At 43.3% G+C, this 25,112-nt stretch overlaps 1 protein-coding gene across 1 annotated transcript in view; it reads right to left on the reverse strand.

Annotated features, from left to right (window-relative positions):
* The window catches only part of LOC129395506 (uncharacterized), a 45,440-nt gene that overhangs the window by 16,270 nt on the left and 4,058 nt on the right, over window positions 1–25,112 (reverse strand). Inside the window, exons 4-6 of the mRNA XM_055106938.2 lie at window positions 12,167–12,283; window positions 11,770–11,911; window positions 11,357–11,477 (exon numbers count right to left, since the gene is read on the reverse strand). Coding sequence (XP_054962913.1) covers window positions 11,357–11,477; window positions 11,770–11,911; window positions 12,167–12,283 — 380 coding nt within the window. The remainder of the gene's footprint in view (window positions 1–11,356; window positions 11,478–11,769; window positions 11,912–12,166; window positions 12,284–25,112) is intronic.

The raw sequence follows: 25,112 nt of genomic DNA on the forward strand, positions 1-25,112 counted from the left end.
AGATTACCCTATATGGTCTAAAAGGGGAGGAACCCTCAGTTCTGGGAATTGCGCACCCCTTTCCCAGAAAACTCAAGAATAATCCAACCCCTGTTTAGCATCTAATCAAGAAATAACCATTAAAAAAGGCAACCAACAGCCCATGCTGCTGCTCTGTCTATGGAGTGGCCATGCTTTTATTCCTCTACTTTCTTGATAAACTTGCTTTCACTTTACTCTATGGATTCACCCCAAATTCTTTCTTGCCGCAAGATCCAAGAACCCTCTCTTAGGATCTAGATAGGGACCCGTTTCCAGTAACACTGCTATTTTAATTTTTCACCCCTAGGTTTTGTCCCATCAGGGTACATCCTTTGGGTTATAAAATCCTTACAAGGAGAAATTCCTGTAAAGTCATTTTCCTGCAGAGCCAGGAGTTAGGGCACTGTGAGAAGTGCAGCAGGCCCTGGAGAGCATTCATGGGAGAAGGGAAACAGCAAATGGTGCAGGAGAAGAAGGGGAGGACAGGGAGGAAAGGAAGATCCACCAATGCACCTGATTGGTGAGAACAAGATTTGGGGGTGCTTCTCCCATGGGGAAGACTTCTTGGTTTTAGCTTTCAAGAGTTCCTCATTGGAATCGGACAAGATGCTGCTGATAAAAAGAGTAAAACTCTAAAATAGTTGAAGAGATTTATTCTGAGCCAAATGTGAGTGAGCATGGCCTGTGACACTATCAGAGGCACTGGAGGCAGAGCCACTCCATCTTGAATAGGGGCTGGGTAACATGAGGCTGAGACCTGCTGGGCTGCATTCCCAGGAGGTGTGTGAGGCATTCATAGTCACAGGGTGAGACAGGACGTCCGCACAAAGCCCTCGGTGATAAAACAGGTTGCAGTACAGAAACCGGCGCGATCCCACCCAAACCAAGATGGTGACAAGAGTGACCTCTGGTGGTCTTCACTGCTACACTCCCACCAGCGCTGTGACAGTTTACAAATGCCATGGGAACGTCAGGAAGTCTCCCTATATGGTCTAAAAAGGGAAAGAATGAATAATCCACCCCTTGTTTAGCATATCATCAAGAAATAACCATAAAAATGGGAAACCAGGAGCCCTCGGGGCTGCTCTGTCTATGGAAGAGCCATTCGTGTATTCCTTTTCTTTCTTAATAAACTTGCTTTCACTTTAGTCTATGAACTCACTCAGAATTCCTTCCTGCACGAGCTCCAAAAACCCTCTCTTGGGGTCTGGACCTGGACTCCTTTCCAGTAACACAGCTATTAACATTAAAGTGTTAATTGACTGCAAATGCCAGGGAAAAGAGATGAAACTGAAGTATGAAGTATGACCCTCCAGGAGCCTCCACCAGAAAAGGAAGAAAGCCTCAGATGGGCATTTGTACAATCCCTAAACACACTGCACATGCTCACTTTCCAAGGGTAAGAAGGGCACTGCTTAGGTGGGCAGCCCACCCCAAGGGAAGAATCATGGGTAAGAAAGAGGCCAGCATGTAACTCCAGCATGTAAACTCCCAGGATCAAGGTTAGACTCCCTCGCTCTCGCTCTCTTTGACCTTCAGGCATGCACTTGCGTCTCTTCCAGGAGTACCTTCCTTTCTTTCTGTTCTAAGGCTTTTTAAAATAAACTTCCACTACTGCTCTGAAACTTGCCTCGGTCTCTTTTTCTGCCTTACGTCCTCAGTGAAATTCTTTCTTCCAAGGAGGCAAGTATTGAAATTGCTGCAGACCCCGACAGATTCGCCACTGGTAACTCAGGGTAACTCGGATCTCCCCACTGCTATCAGACACAGAGTTTCAGTTTTGCAAGATGAAAAAGTTTTGGAGACCCATGCACAGCAATGTGATTAGACTTAACTCTACTGAACTCTTAACTCTACTCCCCACCTTTTCTTTTTTTAATTTTTGTATTTTTTTGTAGAGACGAGGTTTCGGCATGTTGCACAGGCTCATCTCCATGTCCTGAGCTCAAGAGATCCACTCACCGTGGCCTCCCAAAGTGCTGAGATTACAGGCATGAGCCACCACAGCTGGCCTGAAATGTACTCTTGAAAATGGTTAAGATGGTAAATTTAATGTTTTGTGTTTTGCAAACTGTGTCATCCCAGTTTATGTTGCTTCAACTCTTGTCTCCTTTTCCTATATGTTTCTCTTCTGTTTTGTTCTCTCCTCCTTTTTTGTTACCCCCACTTTCCTCTGAACCTTGACATATTGCAAAGCCTTGCAAAATAAACAGTCCTGAGAGTTGCTGAAAAGGGACTGCACCAATAATACCAAGAAAAAGGCATTTAAACCACAGCGACAAGTCTCCAATTGATACGATGCCAGGTTTTGCAACAGCTGAAGACGAAGAAAAGTGTAATTTGTTTTTTGCTTTTGTTTTGTTTTGTTTTTTTAAAACAGAGTCTTGCTCTGTTGCACAGGCTGGAGTGCAATGGCCAGATCTTGGCTCACTGCAACCTCTGCCTCCAAGGTTCAAGCGATTCTCCCACCTCAGCCTGCTAAGTAGCTGGGATTACAGGAGTGCAACAACACGCCTGGCTAGGTTTCATATTTTTAGTAGAGATGGGGTTTCGCCTGTTGGTCAGGTTGGTCTCCAACTCCTGACCTGAAGTGATCCACCCGCCTCAGCCTTTCAAAGTGCTGGGATTACCAGCGAAAACCACTGCGCCTGGCCAGAAAAGTGAAATTTGGGCGAGTCCTCAAAAACTTGTACCCCTCTCTTCTCCTCGTCTTACAAAACTCAGATCCTGCTGTGCCACAGTGAATCAATTATCTGTGCACAGGGGCTGTCGGGTGAGGATCTGCTGAATAAAAGCCCTTAGCTCTATTCAAGTCACTTCTTTTCCTTCACCATGTTTTCAAGCAGAATTAATGAACAGGCATCTACCATGTTTACTAATATTTCTAAGTTTTTTTTTTTTTTTGAGACAGGGTCTTGCTCTGTTGCTCAGGCTGGACAGTACGTGGTGCGATCACAGCTTGCTGCAGCCTTAACTTCCCGGGCTCCAGCGATCCTCCCACCTCAGCCTCCCAGGTAGCTGGGACTACAGGCATGCACCACCATGCCTGGCTATATTTATGTATTTTTATAGAGCTGGGGTCTTGCTATGTTGCCCAGGGTGTTCTCAAACTCCTGGGCACAAGTGATCCTCCCACCTCAGCCACCCGAGTAGCTGGGACTACAGGCACATACCACCACACCCGGCTAATTATTTTTGTTGTTGTTGTAGAGACAGGGTCTTGCTATGTTGCGTAGGCTGGCTAAATTTGTAAACATTATCATACACACTCATAAACATTTTTTATCTCCATGTTAATTTTTTTCTTCTTTTTTTTTTTGAGACATAGTCTCACTGTGTCACCCAAGCTGGAGTGCAGTGGCGTGATCTTGGCTCACTGCAGCCTCCACCTCCCAGGTTCAAGCAATGTAATTTTTAAAAACCCAAGTTATTGGCAGTGTCTCTACAGATCTCAATAAGGCCAGGAACAGTGGCTCACACCTGTAATCCCAGCACATTGGGAGGTAGATGTGGGCAGATCGCTTGAGTCCAGGAGTTCGAGACAAGCCTGGGCAACATGGCGAAATCTGTCTCTACTGAAAAGAAAAAAAAAAAAATTACCTGCTCATGGTCGTGCAAGTCTGTCGTCCCAGGTACTAGGGGGGCTGAGGCAAGAGGATGACTTGAGCCTGGGAGGTCAAGACTGCTGTGAGCCCTGACGGTGCCGCTGCACTCCAGCCTAAGCAACACAGTAAGACCCTGTCTCAAAAACAAGATTTCAATCAGATGTTGACAATGACAGCAGCAGCTCATGCTTTCATGCTTAATTGTTCCCACAGACTGTGCTAAGAGCTTTATGTTTATTGTCTCGTTTTATCCTCAGAAAATTCCCATGAGCATGTGGTATTGTAATCCCTATTTTATAGATAAGGAGAGAAGATGTGGGGCTTAGCGTTCATTTGTTACAAAGATGTTTTTAAACTACTGGCTGCAATTCCCTCAGGAGGTGTGAAGTCAATTTAGAACATAAAAATTGCCTTGTTCTTAAAAATCAGACCTTGGAGCAATGTCTGGCCCCAGCTGTGAGGGGAGAAAATCTATGATGGTTCTGGAGAATCTCATTTTGCCAGGAAGCAAGGAAGTGATCAAAGACTAATGGGGGCCAGGTGCGGTGGCTCACGCCTGGAATCCCAGCACTCTGGGAGGCCAAGGCAGGCAGATCACTTGAGGCCAGGAGTTCAAGACCAGCCTGGCCAATGTGGTGAAACTCCATCTCTACTAAAAATACAAAAATTAGCCAGTCATGGTGGCATGTGCCTATAATCCCAGCTACTTGGGAGGCTGAGGCAGGAGAATCACTTGAACCTGGGAGGTGGAGGTTGTAGCGAGCCAAGATTGCGCCACTGCACTCCAGCCTGGGTGACAGAGCGAGACTCTGTCTCAAACAAAATAAATATAAATAAAAATTTAAAAATACTAATGGGATCAGTTCATAGTCTTAAGAATCCATCTAAAGAGAATCCCACTGGTAAATCTGGTACAATTTGAGCCAAACATGGTGGATCTTGCCTGTAGTCCCAGCCACCTGGGAGGCTGAGATGGGAGGATCACTTGAACTGAGGAGGTTGAGGCTACAATGAGCTATATGATCATGCCACTGCACTCCAGCCTGGGCAACAGAGTAAGACCCTGTGTTATTTAAGGTAAAAAAAAAAAGGAACAGTTTAAACATTAAAAAAATAATAAATTGGGCTGCTTTTTACATATTGAACAATCAAAACAGTAGTGATATTCAGGAGAAGGAGTGTGCTAGGGAGGGAAGAGAAACAGAAAAGCTCTTTTGTGCAGCTGAGTGTTAGGCCATAAATGCTGCAATAATGACAGACTCACAGAGCATCAGCATTTAGCAACTATGCAATGGAATCCAGACAAGCATCCTCAAGGCATGCTACAATCTCGTGTAAAGTATATTCTTGCACAGTATATGTCACATACTAGGTATAGCTGGATTTGCACGAATGTGCTTCCAACAGATATTGTCTGTGCCAATAAAAACTTCATTTTGTTTCTTAGGATGATGGATAGAGCAGGGATGGAAGACATCAAGTTTGTAAACCTATGCAACTCATTTGATCTATTAAAAAAATGGGAGCCAGGCACAGTGGTTCATGCCTGTAATCCTCAGTACTTTGGGAAGCCAAAGCAGGAGGACTGCTTGAGGACAGGAGTTGGAGACCAGTCTGGTCCACATAGGGAGACTCCTATGAGAACATACCTCTAAAAAGTTTTTAAAATTAGCTGGGTGTGGTGGCACATGCCTGTAATCTCAGCTAATTGAGAGGCTGAGGTGGGAGGATCACTTAAGCCCTGGAGTTGGAGGCTGCAGGAAGCAGTGACTGGGCCACTGCACTCCAGCCTGGAAGACAGCGTGAGACTCCATGTCAAAAAAATAGAAATAAAATAAAAAATAAAATTATTTATTTTAAAATAAACACATTATTTATTTCAATTATTTTATTTTTCTATTATTACTATTATTTTTTAGATGGAGTCTCACTCTGTTGCCTAGGCTGGAGTGCAGTGGTATGATCTTAGCTCACTGCAACCTCCACCTCCTGGGTTCAAGTGATTCTCATACCTCAGCCTCTTGAGTAGCTGGGATTACAGGCATGCACCACCGTGCCTCATTAGTTTTTGTATTTTTGGTAGAGACAGGGTTTCACCAGGTTGGCCAGGCTGGTCCTGAACTCCTGACCTCAAGTGATCTGTCCGCCTTGGCCTCCCAAAGTACCAGGTACAGGCACGAGCCACTGTAATCGGCCAAAGATACATAAATAAGTAATTTTTAAAACAGTACTGTACACTAAAGAGCAGAGGCCTATGAAACCAGAAAGAAAAAGTGCTCTGCTTTTCCTAATTCAATGGTGGTCGGAAAGAAACCCCTTTCTTATTCAAACTACAGTTCCAGCCCAAAACGCTTTAACACTAGGATCTGTTTCGCGCTTCCAAGTATCAGCCAAAGGTTTCGGCAAGATTTGACCAAGTGGCTTTGAGGAACAAAAATACTGTAACTTATTCCTGTGGATCTATAGGCATCAATCCACCCTGCCAATTCGACAGATCTAGAAATCCTTTCCTTCCCACATCATTTCCACTTGCCACAGGATAATAATCTCATAATATTTATTTATTTATTTTTAAATAATTTCAACTTTTATGTTAGGTCTAAGGGGTACACGTGCCGGTTTGTCACTAGGGTATATTCCATGGTAGTGAGGTACAGGGTATGCATGAACCCCCCACCCACGTACTCAGCACTGTACTTGTGAACCCTGAAAATCTGAGACAAGTCTCAGTTAGTTTAGAAAGTTTCTTTTGCCAAGGTTGAGGACACACACCCGCGACACGGCCTCGGGAGGTCCTGGCGACATGTGCCCAAGGTGGCCAGAGCACAGTTTGGTTTTATATATTCTAGGGAGACATGAGACGTCAATCAACCTATACAAGTTGAACACTGGTTCAGTCTGGAAAGGCAGGACAAAAAAAGAAAAAAAGCAAAGGCGGGGAGACTCGAAGTGGGGAGGGGGGCTTCCGAGTCACAGATACATAAGAGAAAAATGGCTGCATTCTTTTGAGTTCCTGATGAGCCTTTCCAAATGAGGCAATCAGATATTCATCTATCTTGGTGAGCAGAGGGGGGACTTTGAATAGAATGGGAGGCAGAAGCCCTAAGCAGTTCCCAGATGGACTTTTCCTTTAGTGATTTGGGGGCCCCCGAATTTATTTTCCTTTCAACACCCAACAGGTGGTTTTTCAACCCCAGCTGTCTTCCTTCCCTCCGCCTTCTAGGAGTGCCCAGTGTCTGACATCCCCATCTTCATGTCCATGTGTACCCACTGGTTAGCTCCAACTTATGAGAACATGCCGTATTTGGTTTTCTCTTTCTTTATTAACTCACTTAACATAGTGGCCTCCAGCTCTCCAGCTGCATCCATGTTGCATTACTTCATTCCTTTTTATAGCTGTGAAGTATTCCTTGGTATAGATACACCACATTTTCTTTATCCAGTCCAATGCTGATGGACAACTGGGTTGATTCCTTGTCTTTGCTATTGTGAATAGTACTGCAGTGAACACACTAGTCCAGGTGTCTTTTTGGTAAAATGAATAATCTCATAACATTTCCAGATCAATGAAACATTTTTTAACTGCCTAAACATTTTTATTTATAAATTTTTTTAATTATACTTTAAGTTCTAGGGTACATGTGCACAATGTGCAGGTTTGTTACATATATATACATGTACCATGTTGGTGTGCTGCACCCGTTTACTCGTCATTTACATTAGGTATATCTCCTAATACTATCCCTCCCCCCTCTCCCCGCCCCACGACTGGCCTCAGTGTGTGATGTTCCCCACCCTGTGTCCAAGTGTTCTCATTGTTCAATTCCCACCTATGAGTGAGAACATGCGGTGTTTGGTTTTCTATCCCTGCGATAGTTTGCTCAGAGTCATGGTTTCCAGCTTCATCCATGTCCCTACAAAAGACAAGAATTCATCCTTTTTTATGGCTGCATAGTACTCCATGGTGTATATGTGCCACATTTTCTTAATCCAGTCTATCATTGATGGACATCTGGGTTGGTTCCAAGTCTTTGCTATTGTGAATAGTGCAACAATAAACATACGTGTGCATGTGTCTTTATAGCAGCATGATTTATAATCCTTTGGGTATATACCCAGTGATGGGATGGCTGGGACAAATGGTATTTCTAGTTCTAGATCCCTGAGGAATCGCCACACTGACTTCCACAATGGTTGAACTAGTTTACACTCCCACCAACAGTGTAAAAGTGTTCCTATTTCTCCAAATCCTCTCCAGCACCTGTTCTTTCCTGACTTTTTAATGATTTTTATTCTAACTGGTGTGAGATGGTATCTCATTGTGGTTTTGATTTGCATTTCTCTGATGGCCAGTGATGATGAGCATTTTTTCATCTGTCTGTTGGATGCATAAATGTCTTCTTTTGAGAAGTGTCTGTTCACATCCTTCGCCAACTTTTTCATGGGATTCTTTGATTTTTCTTGTAAATTTGTTTAAGTTCTTTGTAGATTCTGGATATTTGCCCTTTGTCAGATGGGCAGATTGTAAAAATTTTCTCCCATTCTGTAGGTTGCCTGTTCACTCTGACGGTAGTTTCCTTTGCTGTACAGAAGCTCTTTAGTTTAATTAGATCCCATTTGTCAGTTTTGGCTTTTGTTGCCATTGCTTTTGGTGTTTTAGACATGAAGTCCTTGCCCATGCCTATGTCCTGAATGGTACTGCCTAGGTTTTCTTCTCAAGTTTTTATGGTTTTAGGTCTAACATTTAACTCTTTAATCTATCTTGAATTAATAGATTCAAGGTGATAGATATACAGATACATAGATACATAGGTGGAGACAGATAGACGATAAATAGAAGATAGATAGATAGATAGATAGATAGATAGATAGATAGATAGATAGATAAGATAGATAGATAGACAGATAGATAGAAAGTATAAGTAAAGAGATGATGGGTAAAAGAATTCCAAGCCAGGCATGGTGGATTATGCCTGTAATCCCAACATTTTGGGAGGCCGAGTTGGGTGGATCACTTGAGGTCAGGAGTTTGAGACTAGCGTGGCCAACATGGTGAAACCCCGTCTCCACTAAAAATACAAAAAAAAAAAAAATTAGCAGGGTGTGGTGGTGATCACCTGTAATCCCAGCTACTTGAGAGAGTGAGGCAGGAGAATTGCTCGAACCCAGGAGGTTAAGATTGCAGTGAGCCAAGATGGCACCACTGTGCTCCAGCCTGGGTGACAGAGCAAGACTGTGTCTTAAAAACAAAAAAAAAAAAACAAAAACACATATATTATAAATATAGAGGTAAACATTTAAAACATAGAGAAATCTTAGAAGAAAGTAGATGAAAGTTTCTCAGCACTGCTGCTGTCTGGGACTGGGGGGTTCCATGTGGTGGGGTGTCCTGTGTACTGCAGGGTGTTGAGCAGCATCCCTGAGCTCCACCCACCAGATACCAGCAGGAGGTGGCAGTTGTGACAACTAAAAATATCTCCACATATTGATGCAGGTGGATGTTTCGTTTATCTAGAAGCGGAAATGCTGTTGTAAATTAAACAAGTTGGAAGAGGACACCAGAACTGCTGTGTGTCAGAGATAGTATGTGTGAAAGTAAAAGATAAAACAAACTGAGGGCCACATTTAAAATATTATAATGGAGAGGTTCTTATTGTCCCTCACATACAAAGAACTCTTAAAACACTTGAGGGGTTTGCAGGGGCTCGTCTCTAGCATGCCAGAAGCAAAGATAGACAAATACAAAAATATCTTTGCTTTCTTAGGGTAAGCTCTATTTATTTCTTTACTACAGGGCTAGAGTTGCCTTATTAACATCCTGTATTTGAGGGCTTTCTCAATCCAAATGTAAACACAATCAAACCTGTAAATCAAGTTTGGGTGTCAAGATTATAACAGTTTCTTAAAATAAGTGAACACATTCATCTTTTGCTAGGCTCCGTGACAGTTTATGCAGCAGGGAAATTAATTCATCATGAGCAATTTACCAGAACTTCCCTTAAAATTGCCCAAACCAGGGCCTTTCTACAAGATAAGCCTTTGGTAACATTTTCAGTTTTTCTCATAGTTATTGTCAAATAGAAGGTTTCTATTTCTTCTGATGACAACATCCAACATCTCACTGATTTCCCTAGAAGGATCAAGCGCTTCTTCAATACTTCCAGTGTTATTACTATAAGGGGTTGTATATAGTATTCGCTTTTAAAACTGCCTCCAAATGACTTCTTTCCAATTTCTATTTTGTACATTTATGTTTTCTCAAATGAAAGATTCATTTTTATTTGTTATTTTTATTTTTAGAGAGAGGAGCTCACTCTGTTGCCCAGTCTAGAGTGCAGCGGTACGATCATGGCTCACTACAGCCTCGAACCTCTGGGCTCAAGCAATCCTCCCACCTCAGCCTCCTGAGTAGCTGGGACTACAGGTGCGCACGACCACATCTGGCTCTTTTTATTTTTTGTAGAGATAGGGTCCTGCTATATCACCCAGACTGTCTTGTCAAACTCCTGGCCTCAAGCAATCCTCCCACCTTGGCCCCCCTGAAGATGCGTTAATCAAATCCCTGAATTTGTTTCTTGTTCCCAATTATTAGTTGTGTTGTTTTATCTTTATGAATTTTTTTACTGCTGTTTGCTTTACTTTTTTTTTATTTTAAAAATATTTGGAGCTGGTCATGGTGACTCACACCTGTAATCCCAGCACTTTGGGAGGCCAAGGCGGGCAGATCACTTGAGGTCAGGAGTTGGAGATCAGCCTGTCCAATATGGTGAAACCCTGTCTCTACTAAAAATACAAAAATTAGCCAGGCATGACGTTGGGTGCCTGTAATCCCAGCTACTCAGGACGCTGAGGCAGGAGAATCACTGGAACCTGGGAGGTGGAGGTTGCACTAAGCCAAGATCCCACCCCTGCACTCCAGCCTTGATGACAGAGTGAGACTTTGTCTCAAAAAATATATATATATATTTGAACGTATATATTTATATATATATTTGAACATATATGAACATACATGAACGTATCCATAAACATATATATGTATATATAAAAATATGTATATATTTGAACTGGATGATTTCTTCACTGATTTAAATTTTCTGTCTTGTACCACTGTAGTTGCTGTCTTTGCTTTGTATAGGTAGCACTCACATTGCAGTGATTTTCTGAAATAGTACATAATTCAAGCTTTCATTTGTACCCGGATTGAGTTATTTCGTTTCAAACTTCCAGTTTCAAACGTCTGAGGACACACTGGTTGGTTTTTTATTTGTTCTCTTTTTAGTTTAGCTATTAATGTCTGGATTTATTATTTCATTGTCAAAGAATATGACATTCAATTCCTGCTACATCTACAAATTAAATGCCTCCTCGTCCCATTCGTATAAAATCAATTTTTTTAAGTGGTCCATGGTTGATGAAAGAAAAAGATTATTGCTTACATAATGTATGACATTTCAGAGAAGCCTTATGCTTTATTCATTAGATGCATTTCTTTATGTATTTGCTTTATTTGAGAATTAAAGACAAAGGGAATTATAAAAGGAAATTATAAGAAAAGACTCCTTGGCTGGGCGCCGTGGCTCATGCCTGTAATCCCAGCACTTTGGGAGGCCAACCTGGGTGGACTGAGTCCAGGAGTTCAAGATCAGCCTAGGCAACATGGCGAAACCCTGTCTCTACCACAAATACAAAAAATAAAAATAAAAATAGCCGAGCATGGGGGCACATACTTGTGGTTCCAGCTGCTTAGAAGGCTGAGGAGGGAAGATCACTTGGGCCAGTGAGGGAGAGGTTGCAGTGAGCCGAGATGGTATCACTGCACTCAAGCCTGGGCGACGAGCGAGACCCTGTCTCAAAAAACGAAAAAAAAAGAATTGAATTTTCAGTTTCCGTGGTTGGGAGAATGAACTGTAACCATACCCAGTATTGTTTTTTAAAGTATTGTGAGGCCGATCACACACCTATATTTTCACATGATTCGAAGGTTCATTACAAATGTAAGATGCCCATCATGATTGCCAGCCATCCAGGCCGGTGAAGAATGGTGGTCAGTCATCAGAATAACTCGTAGGACCTCTTTGGGGAGAGGTGACCCTCCTTCTGTAGGACCCATCTGGGCACAAGCCACATCTCTGAGCCTTACCTGAGCAGGCTGGACACCTGAGGAGTGATCAACACCACCAGCTTCCTCATCAGCCTGTGTCTCCTCAGTGACTGCCCCAGGACCAGGGCGCCCTGGCAGTAGATGTCATCGGTGGCCAGTGTGACAAAAGCCTGATCAGTCACTGTGAAAATCAACAGAAACACCAGAGTTACACTCCTGAGGGACAGCAGGGGTGACGGGGCCATAGTCACCTCCTCTCCTCTCCCAAGATTCATGGCTTGGGCCAGACGTGATGGTTCACACCTGTCATTCCAGCACTTTGGGAGGCTGAGGTGGGTGAATTGCTTGACCTCAGGAGTTAGAGACCAGCCTGGGCACCATGGTGAAACTCTGTCTCTACGAAAAATACAAAAATTAGCTGGGCATGGTGGCATACCTGTAGTTACAGCTACTTGGGAGGCTGAGGTAGGAGGATACTTGAGCCTGGGAGTTTGAGGCTGCAGTGAGCTGTGATTGTACCACTCTACTCCAGCCTGGGTGACAGAGTGAGACCCTGTCTCAAAAAAAAAAAAAAAAAATCACGACTTGCAGTGAATATTCAGTATTCTAATTCACATACATGCTTCCTTTCATTCTAAACAAAACAAAACACAGGAGGAGAATGAAGGAACCTTAAACATGAGTAAAGTCAACCCAATGGCTATGCCCATTTCCTGATGCTGCAATGCCATGGAAACTCATAGCTATTATCCCTTATTTTATGTTGTGTTTGACTCTTGAAAACTCACCCAAAGTGTTTAGATCTTAGGTGGAAACAAAAGGCAAAAAGTGGAAGTGATGACTTGATGACCTGAGTTACAGCAAAGATGTAATCCAACTAACTCAAAGAACTGTGTTCTGGGCTAGATGCAGTGGCTCATGCCTGTAATCCCAGTGCTAGGGCTGAAGAAGGGGGACTAATTGAGCCCAGGAGTTTGAAACCAGCCTGGGAAGCACAGCAAGACCTCATCTCTACTGGAAAAAAAAAAAATTAGCCAGGCGAGGTGGTGCATGCCCGTAGTCCTAGCTACTTGGGAGGCTGAGGGAGGAGGATTGCTTGAGCACAGGAGGTCAAGGCTGCAAAGAGCCATGATCACACCACTGAACTCCAGGCTGGGCAACAGAGTGAGTCCCTGTCTTCAGAAAAAGAAAAAAGAAAGAAAAGAAAAGAATCGTGCTCCACAAAGCAGCCAAACATGTTATTTAAATTCTGGACAGACCATTTCTTACAAAGACTTCAACTTCAACTCAGGGTTGTATGAGGTGGTACAGTCAACATAAGGAAAAGTGTATTGTTTCATTAGGTAGAATGTGCTCAGTTTCCTAATGCCTCAATAGGAGAGGAAGGAACTCTCACATTAGATATAATTAATGGCTTTTAAGTCTCTGTGCATAAGACTGATGTGAACTTTGGTAATGACTTTTAAACCACTCAATTCTTGGGCACCCAAGCCCCTCTTGCCAGGAGAAAGACAACAGTCAGGAGGGCTGCCAGCAACACCGACAAGTGCCACACAGTGTGCAGCCCAGTGTACTGTCTATGGAAATTAAAATGCTCAGCATGTAGGCAACCATGGCACCTTCCCCAGAAGCAGCACTCCAAGAGAAGCCAAACCACAATTCGCACTAAATATAACACAAGTGTCCCAGACGTGTGGCCCAGGGCTGCCTCCTTGACCTTTACATTGCAATGGGGTAAATTCCAAAATGCGCCTGTTACAGCTGCTCCTGTAGATTCCTCTCCCTACCCTTGCAGGAAGGAAGAACAAGAATTCCTGACATCTCCACTGGGAGTGAGTATCATAGACAGCAAACTTTACAACTTAATTCTGTAGACTAAAAGATATCTGTCATCAGTCCATATCTATCTATCTATCCATCATCCATCCATCCACCCATCCGTTCATCTATCATCTGTCTATCTATCCATCTGTCTATCATCTATCATTGGATAATATCTGTATTATCCATCTACCTATTATCTATCCATCCATTCATCCATCCATCTACCTATCATCTACCAATTCTCTGCACATCTATTACTTTCTATCTTACTATCATCTATCTCTATCCATCCATCCAGCTATCCATCTATCTCTCATTTATCCATCCTTCCATTATCTATCATTTATCCATCCATCATCTATCTATCCATTTATTCATGCATCCATCCATCTATCATCTACCAATTCTCTGTACATCTATTTATTATCTATCTTACTATAAATCTGTCTTTATCATCTATCAATCAATCATATATCTATCCATCCATCATCTATCCATCTACCTATCATCTATCCATCCTTCCATCTATCCACCTATCATCTACCAATTCTCTTCACATCTATTATTTATTATCTATCTTACTATCATGTATCTGTATATCTATCTAATCCATCTATCTCTATCATCTATTTATCCTATATCATCTATGTAAATTTATCATCTATGTATCTATGATCTATCATCCATCTATCTCCATCATCTCTCCACCTATAATTTTCTATTATCCATCTATCTATCTCCATCTGTCATCTACCTATCATATATGTGTCCTCTCTGTATCTACTTATTTATATCTATCAATCTTTCAAACATCTACCTACCTAGTCTATAGATTATAAATTGTCTCTAGCACCATTATCTATAATCTATCTATAGTTTTCTTAATTACTAGCTTTAAAATGATAATAATGGTGATTATTACTCCTTTAGACATTTCCCAAGGCCTAAGCTCTGACCAAAATTATTTCCCAAGAACAGGCGTAGCTGTCATGGACCCGTTCAGCCATCTGTAAGGCTCTTTTGTCTCTAAGCAGAGGAGAGAGATGGGAGAGGAAGCAGACATTCAGGACTGGCATCTGCAAAGCCCAAAGCTGGCCAAGGTACTGTGTGAGCTTCACCCACAGACCTCAAAAATCACACAATGCCCAAAACAGAGCCAGAGATCCAATCCCCTACCCCGTCCTCACCAAGGTTTCTCTGACCCATATCTTGAAAGAGTGTGGAAGCAGAAAGAATTACCAAGTAGAACCCCCAGTGCTGAGCCCTAAGTGTGAACATATTTCTAAGCAGCATAATGGGTATCCCCACACCTAAACATACGACCTGCTTAGAGCTTCACCTTTCCATGCAAACTCTCAAAAAATTAACGGGAAATTAACATAACGTAAAACAAACCATTTTAAAGTGCACAAGTGACTCGCATTTAGTCCATGTGCAATGTTGTGCAACCACTAACTCCAGGCAATCCGAGGATATTCTCAGCACTCCAAAAGGAGGCCCTGTACCCATTACACAGTCACTCCCCATTCTGGCAACCATGAGTCCGCTTTCTGTCTCTACATTCCTATTTTGGATATTTCCTATAAATGGAATCAAACACTATGTAGTTTTTGAAAATGGAATAATTTTGTATTTCCTTTTTATTTATCACAGTAAACTTCAGATGACATAAAATTCACCATTGTAAAGAGCACAATTCATCACAATGTTGTGCACCCACCACGTCTATCTAATCCTGGGACATTTCATCACTCCAAAAAGAGACCCTGCACTCATTAAGGAGTATCTCCCCTTTCTCCCTTCCCTAGCTTGTGACAACCACCAATCACTTTTTATCTCTGTGGATTTGCCTGTTCTGCATATTTCATGTAAATGGAATCAAGCATCATATGGCCTTTTGTGTCCGACTTCTTTCCATCAGCATGATGTTTTCAAGGTCCATGCATTTTCATCAATTCAACCGTGTAATTAAAAGTGTAAACCAGGAATCTTCCAAGCAAAGATGGTGGATGTGGAGCTCCTAGTTTCTCTTTCCTTCCTTCTGAGATAAAAGGAGAACAAACTAAAAAGTGTGCTAAGGAAGGCAAGTGTGAACCCCAAGCCAACAAAGAGGCAGGAGAAAACCATCAGCCAAGAAGAGAAACTGGAGAAGTCACTGAAATTCTGCAGAATTCTCAGAGGCCAAATATACCCATCACGAGAGGCAAAATCAGATAATAGGACCTACTCTACAGGAAACCAAAAGCCCAAGAAAAAATAATTACCACCACACAGAAGTGGAATTCCTAACCTATAACATAACCTTGACAAATTCAGACAAGTCGGCAACCCTTGCAAGTGGGCACAGCACAACTGACATTCCTGATTTTTATACACGTAGATATAAACCATTACAGGTATTTGAAAAACACCTTCACCACAAAAGAGAAAACTAAAAAGTTATGGGGCGGAATGGAAAGAACCCCATAAATACCAGAGAATTCATGGAACAGAAATTCAAGGAACAGACAAACAGACATAAAAATTCTGACTGCATTAATTAGTATTCTTTCAAAAGATTACAGGGAGAGGGATGCATCTATAAACCAAGAATCAAATGCCATAGAAAAGATCACTCCAAGGATAAGAAATAGTTATTAGAAGTTAAAAATATGATTTGCTGAAATGAAAATGGAATAACAGAAGGTTTGGAAAATGTCAATGAGGAAATCTCTCAGAAAGTACAATTAAGGGACAAATGGAAAATTTCAAAAAGCTAGAAGCCTACAGGAGTGATTCAGAAGGTTCACCAACATAAGTTTCAGAGTAAGAGAATAGAAAAAAAAAATAGAAGAAAAGTTTTCGAAGAAATTAAACAGGAAATGTTCTCAACAGCAGCAGAAAATCAGTCTTCAGATTTTAAAAGCCCAGAGAGTATGCAGCAAAAGAAAAAGAAAAAGAAAAAAGAAAGAAAGAAAGAGAGAGGAAGGAAGGGAGGGAGGGAGGGGAGGAGAGAGGAGGGGAGGGGCGATGGGGACAGAGAGACAGGGAAAGAAAGAAAGAAACTCAACAGTCCTTATCCTGACAATATGTTTCTGGAGTTTAAAAACACCAAGGATAAGGAGAACATCGTGATAATGCCAAGAAAATGAAAGTAAAATAAAAATACAGGTCAATCCTATTAAGGATGAGACTGAGACTTCTTATCATGAATAGTGGACACTAAAACAAAGCACCATATCTAAACTCTTTTAGTGCAATGGTCCTCAACCTAAAATTGTATACCCAGACCAAGTAGCTAAATTTCTAGGCCCAGGCCAATTAGCACATCTGCTGCACATTTATACGCCACATACCATTTCTCAGGCAGGTATTTGAGTATGTGTTTCACACTAAGAATAGACTTGTATTCTTTTAATTTAAAAATACATTTTTTTGCACATGCCTGAAGTCCTAGCTAACTTGAAAAGCTGAGACAGCAGGATTGTTTGAGCCCAGAAATTGGAGGCTGCAGTGAGATATAACTGTGCCACTGCACTCCAGCTTGGGTGACAGAGCAGAGCCCTCTCTTTAAAGAGAAAGCATGTGTGTGTGTGTGTGTGTGTGTGTGTAATTGCAAAGTAGATGGCAAAGTAAAAAATAAGATAAATCAAATAATATATGTTATGAGAAAAATCATCAGCAAAGTAATGTCAAACTGAAAACAAAGTGCCATTTACAATTTTTAGCCTCTCATTGGCAATATTAAGATTTCTTTGTGATCTCCAATGTATAGATTATTGAAATCTGAGGAACCATGTTTAAGGACCCTGTGAATTAAAGAATAGAAAGGAAAAGGAGTGCATCCTTTAGGAACTACAATGACAAAGGTAAGAGAACTCCCGAGGAGGGGTGTTGTTTTGAGATTTCCTCCTGAGCTGACTTCTGTCCACCTTCGAGATGCTCAGAGGGATTGGCTCCCCTCTGAACTTCACCACTGAATCTGAGAATGAGGGCTAAATCACACTCCAAAGGCCATGCTTTGGGATTTTCCTCCAGAAACAGATGACTGAGGTTAGACCTTACTATTTAGATGCTTGGTCCTGCAAGAGCAAGCTTTGCAGAATATTTAGCGTGCCAACTCCTATACCCCAGTAAGGAAGAGTCCACTGTTTCCAACCCCACTTACTGACCTGCGCTCTTAAGGAACAGAGAAGAAGAACAGAGAATGTATAAAATGAAATTTGGCACCATCTGACCTGGGACATGGGCTCCACCGGGTAGATTCATATCCCTGTTACCCACCTCCTAGCTCTCCCTGAGAGCCCTAGAAGCCTCGTCTGTGCAGAGCATTTATGACATGAATTCTGGGGTAAGGAGAAGTCCACTTGCCTCCAATCCCACATTCTACTCTTGCATAACTAACTGAGATCTTAACCGAGAGGCACAACAGAAAATGTTGGGGTTGTTCATTATGTTGTTGTGGTGGTGGTTTTTGAGAGAAGGTCTCCCTCTGTTGCCTAGGCTGGAGTGCAGTGGTATGATTTTAGCTCACTGCAGCCTCGACTTCCTGGAAGCAAGCAATCCTCCTACCTCAGCCTCCTGAGTAGCTGGGACCACAAGTGCACATCACTACATCCAGCTATTTTATATTTTTTGTAGAGACATATTATGTTGCCCAGGCTGGTCTTGAACTCCTGGGCTCAGGCAATCTGCCTGCCTCATGCTCCCAAAATGCTGGGACTACAGGTGTGCCTCTGTGCCTGGCCTTTTTTTTCTTTTTTGACAGGGTCTTTCTCTGTCTATCACCCAGACTTGAGTGCAGCAGCAGCATCACAGCTCACTGAAGCCCAGAACTCCTGGGCTCAAGCAATCCTCCTGCCTCAGTCTCCTGAGTAGCTGGGACTACAGATGCTCACCACCACACCTGGTTAATTTATTTTTAATTTTTCTGTAGAGATGAGGTCTCTTGCTCTGTCACCCAGACTGGTCTCAAACTCCTAGCCTCAAGCAATCCTCCCGTCCTGGCTTCCCAAAGTGCTAGGATTACAGGTGTGAGCCAGCCACCGCACCAGACTAGAAAACATTTAAAATGGGTCTCTGCATCAATCACCCTGAGCCACAACTTCCCTCCTTTGCATTCTCTGCTCCACCCTGTAGATTCTGGTTCCTGTTATCTGTTTCCTCAGTCCTTAAAAACCACATTTTCTCCCCCAACACACAGTGAAAGCCATCAGCTGCCCTGAAAGCCAACCCAACGCCAATGGTTTTCTGATTGTCTGCAAATGTAAGCTGGGTCCAGACTGCTGGTCATCTCATCCCCCACACTCAGTCCCCACGTCCAGCTCAACCCCTCTGGGTCTTCAAGCACATCCTATGATGTGTGCTACTACCATGGGGCTACTACCACTCCCTTAACTCACCTGGCACTCACTCTCCTACCGGCACATGGTGGCCATGGAAAAAACCACCCATCCCTCAGAGATCTTCCTGCAAACCCTGCTCCCCAAGACGACCCTTCTCATCACAGTCCCTCACCTCCTATGACACAGGACCCTTCATCTCTTGTGCCATCTTACCTGCTGTGCTCATTTTGCTTACTGGTGGGCTCATCGCTGACTCCTTTCCCTAGCAAACCCATGAATGAGCTTCCTGGGGCTGCTGTGAGAAAGTACCACACGCTGGGAGGCTTAAACAACACACATTTACTCTCTTGCAGTTCTGAAGGCCAGGATTCCAAAACCAAACTCTAGAGAAGGGTCCTTCCTGCCTCTTCCAGCTCCTGGTGGCTCCAGATGTCCCTGGGCTTGTGGCCACATTACTCCAATCTCTGCCTCCAACTCCACATGGCCTCCTCTGTGTCTGTGTCTCTTCTTCTATCTCTTAGGACAACACCTGCCATTGGATTTAGGGCCCACCCAAATATTCCAGGATAATCTTATCTTGAGATGCTTAACTAATTACATCTGCAAAGACCCTATTTCCCAATAAGGTCTGTAAATTTAAACTAAAATTCTAGGCCTCGCAACTACCTAATTGGCCAAGGGCATTCCAAAGTTAACCTGAAAAACGAGTTCAGGCCATAATGAGGAGAGGGTCAGACATGCCTCATCATACCCTCCTCCATTTTGGAATTCAGGAAAAGCTGACCACCATAAACATCCACACAGACCTCAAGTCTGATGAGAAACCTTTACAATCTATTCTCTCTGAAGCCTGCTACCTGGAAGCTTCATCTGCGTGATAAAACCTTGGTCTCTACAAACTCTTATCATAACCCAGACATTCTCTTCTATTGATAATAACTCTTTTGACTAATCAGAACATTTAAAAATCTACCTATGACCTGGCACCACCCCCCGCAACCCCCTTGCTTCAAGTAGTCTCACCCTTTCAGATCAAAGCAATGTGTATCTTACATGTATTGATTGATGTCTCATGTCTCCCTGAAATGTGTAAAAGCAAGCTGTACCCCAACCACCTTTGGCCCATGTTGTCAGGACCTCCTGAGGCTGTGTCACAGGCATGTCCTTAACCTTGGCAAAATAAACTTTCTAAATTGATTGAGACCTGTCTCAGATACTTTTGGGTTCACAGGTCCCATTCACAGCTTCTGGGGAGATGTGAGTTTTATGGGGGGCACTGCTTACCCCAGTCAACAGTGCTGTGCCATAAGCTGCCCACACAATGGCACCTGCTTAGAGAGAGTGAAGGTTTGAAGCTGGAGGCAGAAGACAAAGAAGGTGAAGGGGCAGAAGATGTCTGTGTGGGCCTAATGACATGCTCTCAGTGCATTACACATTCACTGTGGGTTCATGTCCCAGGCAATTCCCAGGCACGAGAATCTGCTATGTGCTGGGTCCAGCAGCTAACAAGGTACAAGCTCTGTCCTCAGACACCCACAACTCCATGAGAAACATCAGCCCTAAGAAATGGGTGTTTCAATACTGCAAGGCAAGTCCTATGGCTGGCAGCAGTTTTTGAAAAGGCACCATCCAAGCTCAGGGATAAATGGCCAGGAATAACTTATCCATCAAGAAATCAGTGGATCAATAAACAAGAATGAATATGGCTCCCATCCATCCAGGAGTGTCTAGATGGGGCATACCTATGCACTGTCATTAATTCCCTTTCCAACACAGACATGTGCTTCAAAAACTGGGGCTTCAATGAGTAACTAAATGTCTGAGGTCACCTCTGACTCCAACACCAACAAAAGCCCTCAAAATAGCTACTCTCTCCTGCCTCCAATAAGAAACTAAACTAAAAATAATAAGGCAAAGAAGGAAGAGGCAGAAAAAGTCCATGAGCCAAGGTCAGAGGTGGAGATGATAGGTTGCATGTTGCATCCTGCATTCCTCACAGTGTAGCAACAGCAGCTGGAGAATAAGGACCCACAGGAAGAGATGGGGTCAGAGGGCCAGGATATCCAGCCTTTTCTATTATCCTGAGGCTTATGAGGAGCTATTTCAGGGTTCCAAGACCTGTAAGAAGGTCTCATCTCCATTGCCAGGGAGGGCCCTCTGGCTGTCTAAAGAAAAGGATGATGCAAGTGAATTGGCCCAAAGCAAGGTGCAGAGGACAACACAGAGAAATGGCAAAGTGATCAGTGATTGATCGCCACCTGTGCTAGTTTTACAGTTCTTCATGAGGGCATCACTGATGACTAAGAGAAATGGCAAAGTGATCAGTGACTGATAACCACAGGCATTGGTTTTTTACCCCTTCATGAGGATCTCAGTGACACCTGAAAGAAATGACAGAGTGATCAATGATTGATAACCATGTGCATGGCCTTTTTCTCTCTTCATCAGGATGTGAGTGACAACTATGCGAACTGGCAAAGTGATCAATGATTGATAACGATGTGCACTGGTTTTTTTAATCTCTTCATGAGGATCTCAGTGACAACTAAGAGAAATGGCAGAGTGATCATTGATTGATAACCACATGCGCTGGCTTTATAGCTCTTCATGGGGACCTCAGGGAAAACATGAGGATTAATCGGTGTTATAGACGGATGATAACCCATCCTGAAATGCCTAGGATGAAACCCTACCCCACAGAACCTCTGAATGTGTCTGCATTTGAAGATGGGGTCTTTAAAGAGGTGATTATGGTAAAATGAGGTCACTAGGGTGGGCCCTAATACAGTAGCACTGCTGGCCTCACTACAAGAGGAGATGAGGACACAGACACACACACACAGAAGGATGACCTTGTGGAGATACAGAGAAAGACAACATCTACAAGCCAAGGAGAGAGGCGTCAGGAGGAAACAGCCCTGCCCACACCCTGATCTCAGATTTCCAGGCTCCAGGACTGTGGGAGAGTAAATGTCTGTTGTTTAAGCCGCCCAGTCTGTGGGACTTTGTTATGGCAGCCCCAGCAGAAAAACACAGTAGTATTCAAATAAATGAGTTATCCTATTATGGGCTGAATTGCACACCTCCAAAATTCATATACGAATGTCATAACCTCCAGGACCTCAAAATGTGAGTATATTTGGAGATGGGGTCTTTAAAGAAGATATTAAGGTAAAATTAGGTCACTAGGATGGTCTGATCCAATAGGATTGGTGTCCTTATAAGAAGAGGAGATTACGCTGAGCGTGATGGCTAACACCTGTAATCCCAACACTTTGGAAGGCCGAGGCAGGTGGACCACTTGACGTCAGGAGTTTGAGACCAGCCTAACCAACATGGAGAAACCCTGTCTCTACTAAAAATACAAAAATTAGCTGGGCATGGTGGTGGATGCCTGTAATCCCAGCTGCTCAGGAGGCTGAGGAGGAGAATTGCTTGAACCCAGGAGGCAGATTGCACCATTGCCTGGGTGACAAGAGCAAAACTCCATCTCAAAAAAAAAAAGAGGAGCTTAGGACACACACACACAGAGGGAAGACCCTGTGAGGACCAAGCCCAGGAGAGAGGCCTCAGGAGGAACCAGCCCTGCCCACACTTACCTTGATCTCAAACCCAAAAGAGAATGCAGACAGGGCTGCATTTAGAGTGAGAGTTTTATGGAACTACTGGACACCCTGTTTCTCTCTTTGGTTTAGAGTTGGGGGAATACTGACCACAGTCACACAATGACAAGACAACACCAGTTGGCACAAGAGCTCTCCAGCAACAAGGTATCCGAGACTCAGACTTCTGCTTTGGAACAAAAATGTGCACCTCCTGAAGGTTAGCGACTTCCCATCCAGGACACTGTAAAACCCATCTAAAGTGCAAAGACAGACCAGCGGATTGAAATAGAACAGATCATGAAACATTGATTGATAGGTGCTTAGCTTCCACATCACCTTGCCCTGAAGAAACAACTGGTGATCAAGTCGTGGTGCGACGCCACAGAACATCCACAATTATCCAATGCTGCTGCATTCAAAGAGGGAGTTTCCACTCCATGTGCCACTGTGGCAGACACTTTCAGCAACGGCATGGAGTGGAAAAACAGCAAAAGAACTTGTCACTACACTACAGCCCACAAAAAGGAGACACTGTCACAAAATCAAGTCCAGCCTGGAGATTGCAGTGGCTTAGAATTTTATGACTCTGTGACAACAGTTTCTTTCTACCCCTTGCCTGCCCCCCTGCACTCAAGGAATCTTCTGATCACCCCTCAGAATAACCTTAGCATCTTCCTTCTCAGCCCTTCTTTACTCAAAGGCAGTTTTTGTTTTCTGCAAAGAGTTGAGTCTTCTCTTCTGGCATGAGGCTGACCAAGATGTATGCGAATGTCTGTCTTGAATGCTGCTATTATACAGACACAAGCAGGCTTGGGGAAACCTGTAGCTTTCACTTTAGAGAGCTCCAAACGCGTCCCTAGAACAGAGAATCTTTTCTGCTATTCCTGGGAATAGAGTCTTCCAGTACACCTCATGAAAACAGCCCTTAAGATCCCTGCCCCGAAAATTTTCCTCTCTAAGTCCAGAGTGAGAGAAAACAAGAGAGAAGCAGCTCTGTGATTTACCAAATCTCTCCTCTGAATTAAGAAGTCATCTGTTCTGTTTGTGTGTTTTAAATTGCATTCATGGCCAGGTGTGCTGGCTTGCGCCTATAATCCCAGAACTTTGAGACGCCAAAGGAGAAAGATTGCTTGAGCCTAGAAGTTCAAGACCAGCCTAGGCAACATAGCAAGACCCTGTCTCTGCAAAATTTAAAAAATATACAATTAAGGGCCAGGCACAGTGGCTCACGCCTGTAATCCCAGCACTTTGGGAGGCCGATGCAGGCAGACCACAAGGTCAGGAGTTCGAGACCAGCCCAGCCAATATGGTAAAACCCTGTCTCTACTGAAAATACAAAAATTAGCTACTACAGGCACGCGCATCTGTAATCCCAGCTACTTGGGAAGCTGAGGCAGAAGAATCATTTGAACCCGGAAGGCAGAGGCTGCGGTGAGCTGAGAATGCAACACTGAACTGGAGCCTGGGCAACAAAGTGAGACTCTCTAGGGAAAAAAAAATATATATATATATACATACATATATATACACACACACACATATATGTGTGTGTATATATATGTGTGTGTACATATATGTATGTATATATTTATATATGTGTATATATGTATATGTATATTTATATGTGTGTATATGTGTTTATATATATTTATATATGTGTGTATATGTGTGTATGTGTATATATGTATATATGCACATTTAAAAATAAATACATAAAATGCACTCATGAATGATCCAGTGTGGTCTAGTACAAAAAGGAGGTGTCTTAATGATTTAATGATAAAAAATAGAGCCAGCATCTTTCTTGTGGGATGAGGTTACAATCTATGTTCACATATCTAGGCCTCTTAAGTCAACCGGTATATCTGAAGTCCACAAAACCCAAGGACAGGGAGATGGGGCTCACTGGTCCTTGCGGGGCAGGCCTTTTCTGCCATTCCTGCCATTCCTGCCAGCCAGCCCTCTGCCTGCAGGAGGATTAACCTGAATTGTTATTTTTTTTAATTTCAATTTTTTTAGAGACAAGGTCTCACTCTGTCACTCAGGCTGGAGTGCAGTGGTGCAATCATAGCTCACTGCCACCTTGAACTCCTGGCCTCAGGACCCTCCTACCTCAGCTTCCCTAGTAGCTGGGACTACAGGCACGTGCCGCAATGCCCAGCTGATTTTTAAATTATTTTCCTACAGATATGGTCTCCCTGTGTTGCCCAGGATGGTCTCAAAGTCCTGGCCTCAAGCAGTCCTCCCGTCTCAGCTTCCCAAAGTGCTGGGATTACAGGCCTGAGCCACCAAGCCGGGCCATCCCTTTATCTGTACTGGAAACCGAAATTAAACCCACGATCTGAACTTTAAGAACTCAAGGCAGCGTCTTCCCAGAGCTTTAGTTAGGGCCGTTTCAGAACAGACTTCTTCCCATGGGCCTTCCAGGCAGTGACAGGCTCAGACACTGCTATTGGGAATAGCCAATGCTATTCCGAAGAAACAAGCCCATTGAGTTTCAGGACTATATTTTACAAAAGGAAACTGGTGAGATCCCAAGGTCCCCTTCACTTGCTGTAAATCACCCCCTCCCAGCAGCTGAGGCTGGTATCTCCATTCCCTCCAGCCCCAGAGAGACCTGGGCGAGGCA

This window comes from Pan paniscus, chromosome Y, assembly GCF_029289425.2.
Source record: "Pan paniscus chromosome Y, NHGRI_mPanPan1-v2.0_pri, whole genome shotgun sequence".
NCBI lineage: Eukaryota > Metazoa > Chordata > Mammalia > Primates > Hominidae > Pan > Pan paniscus.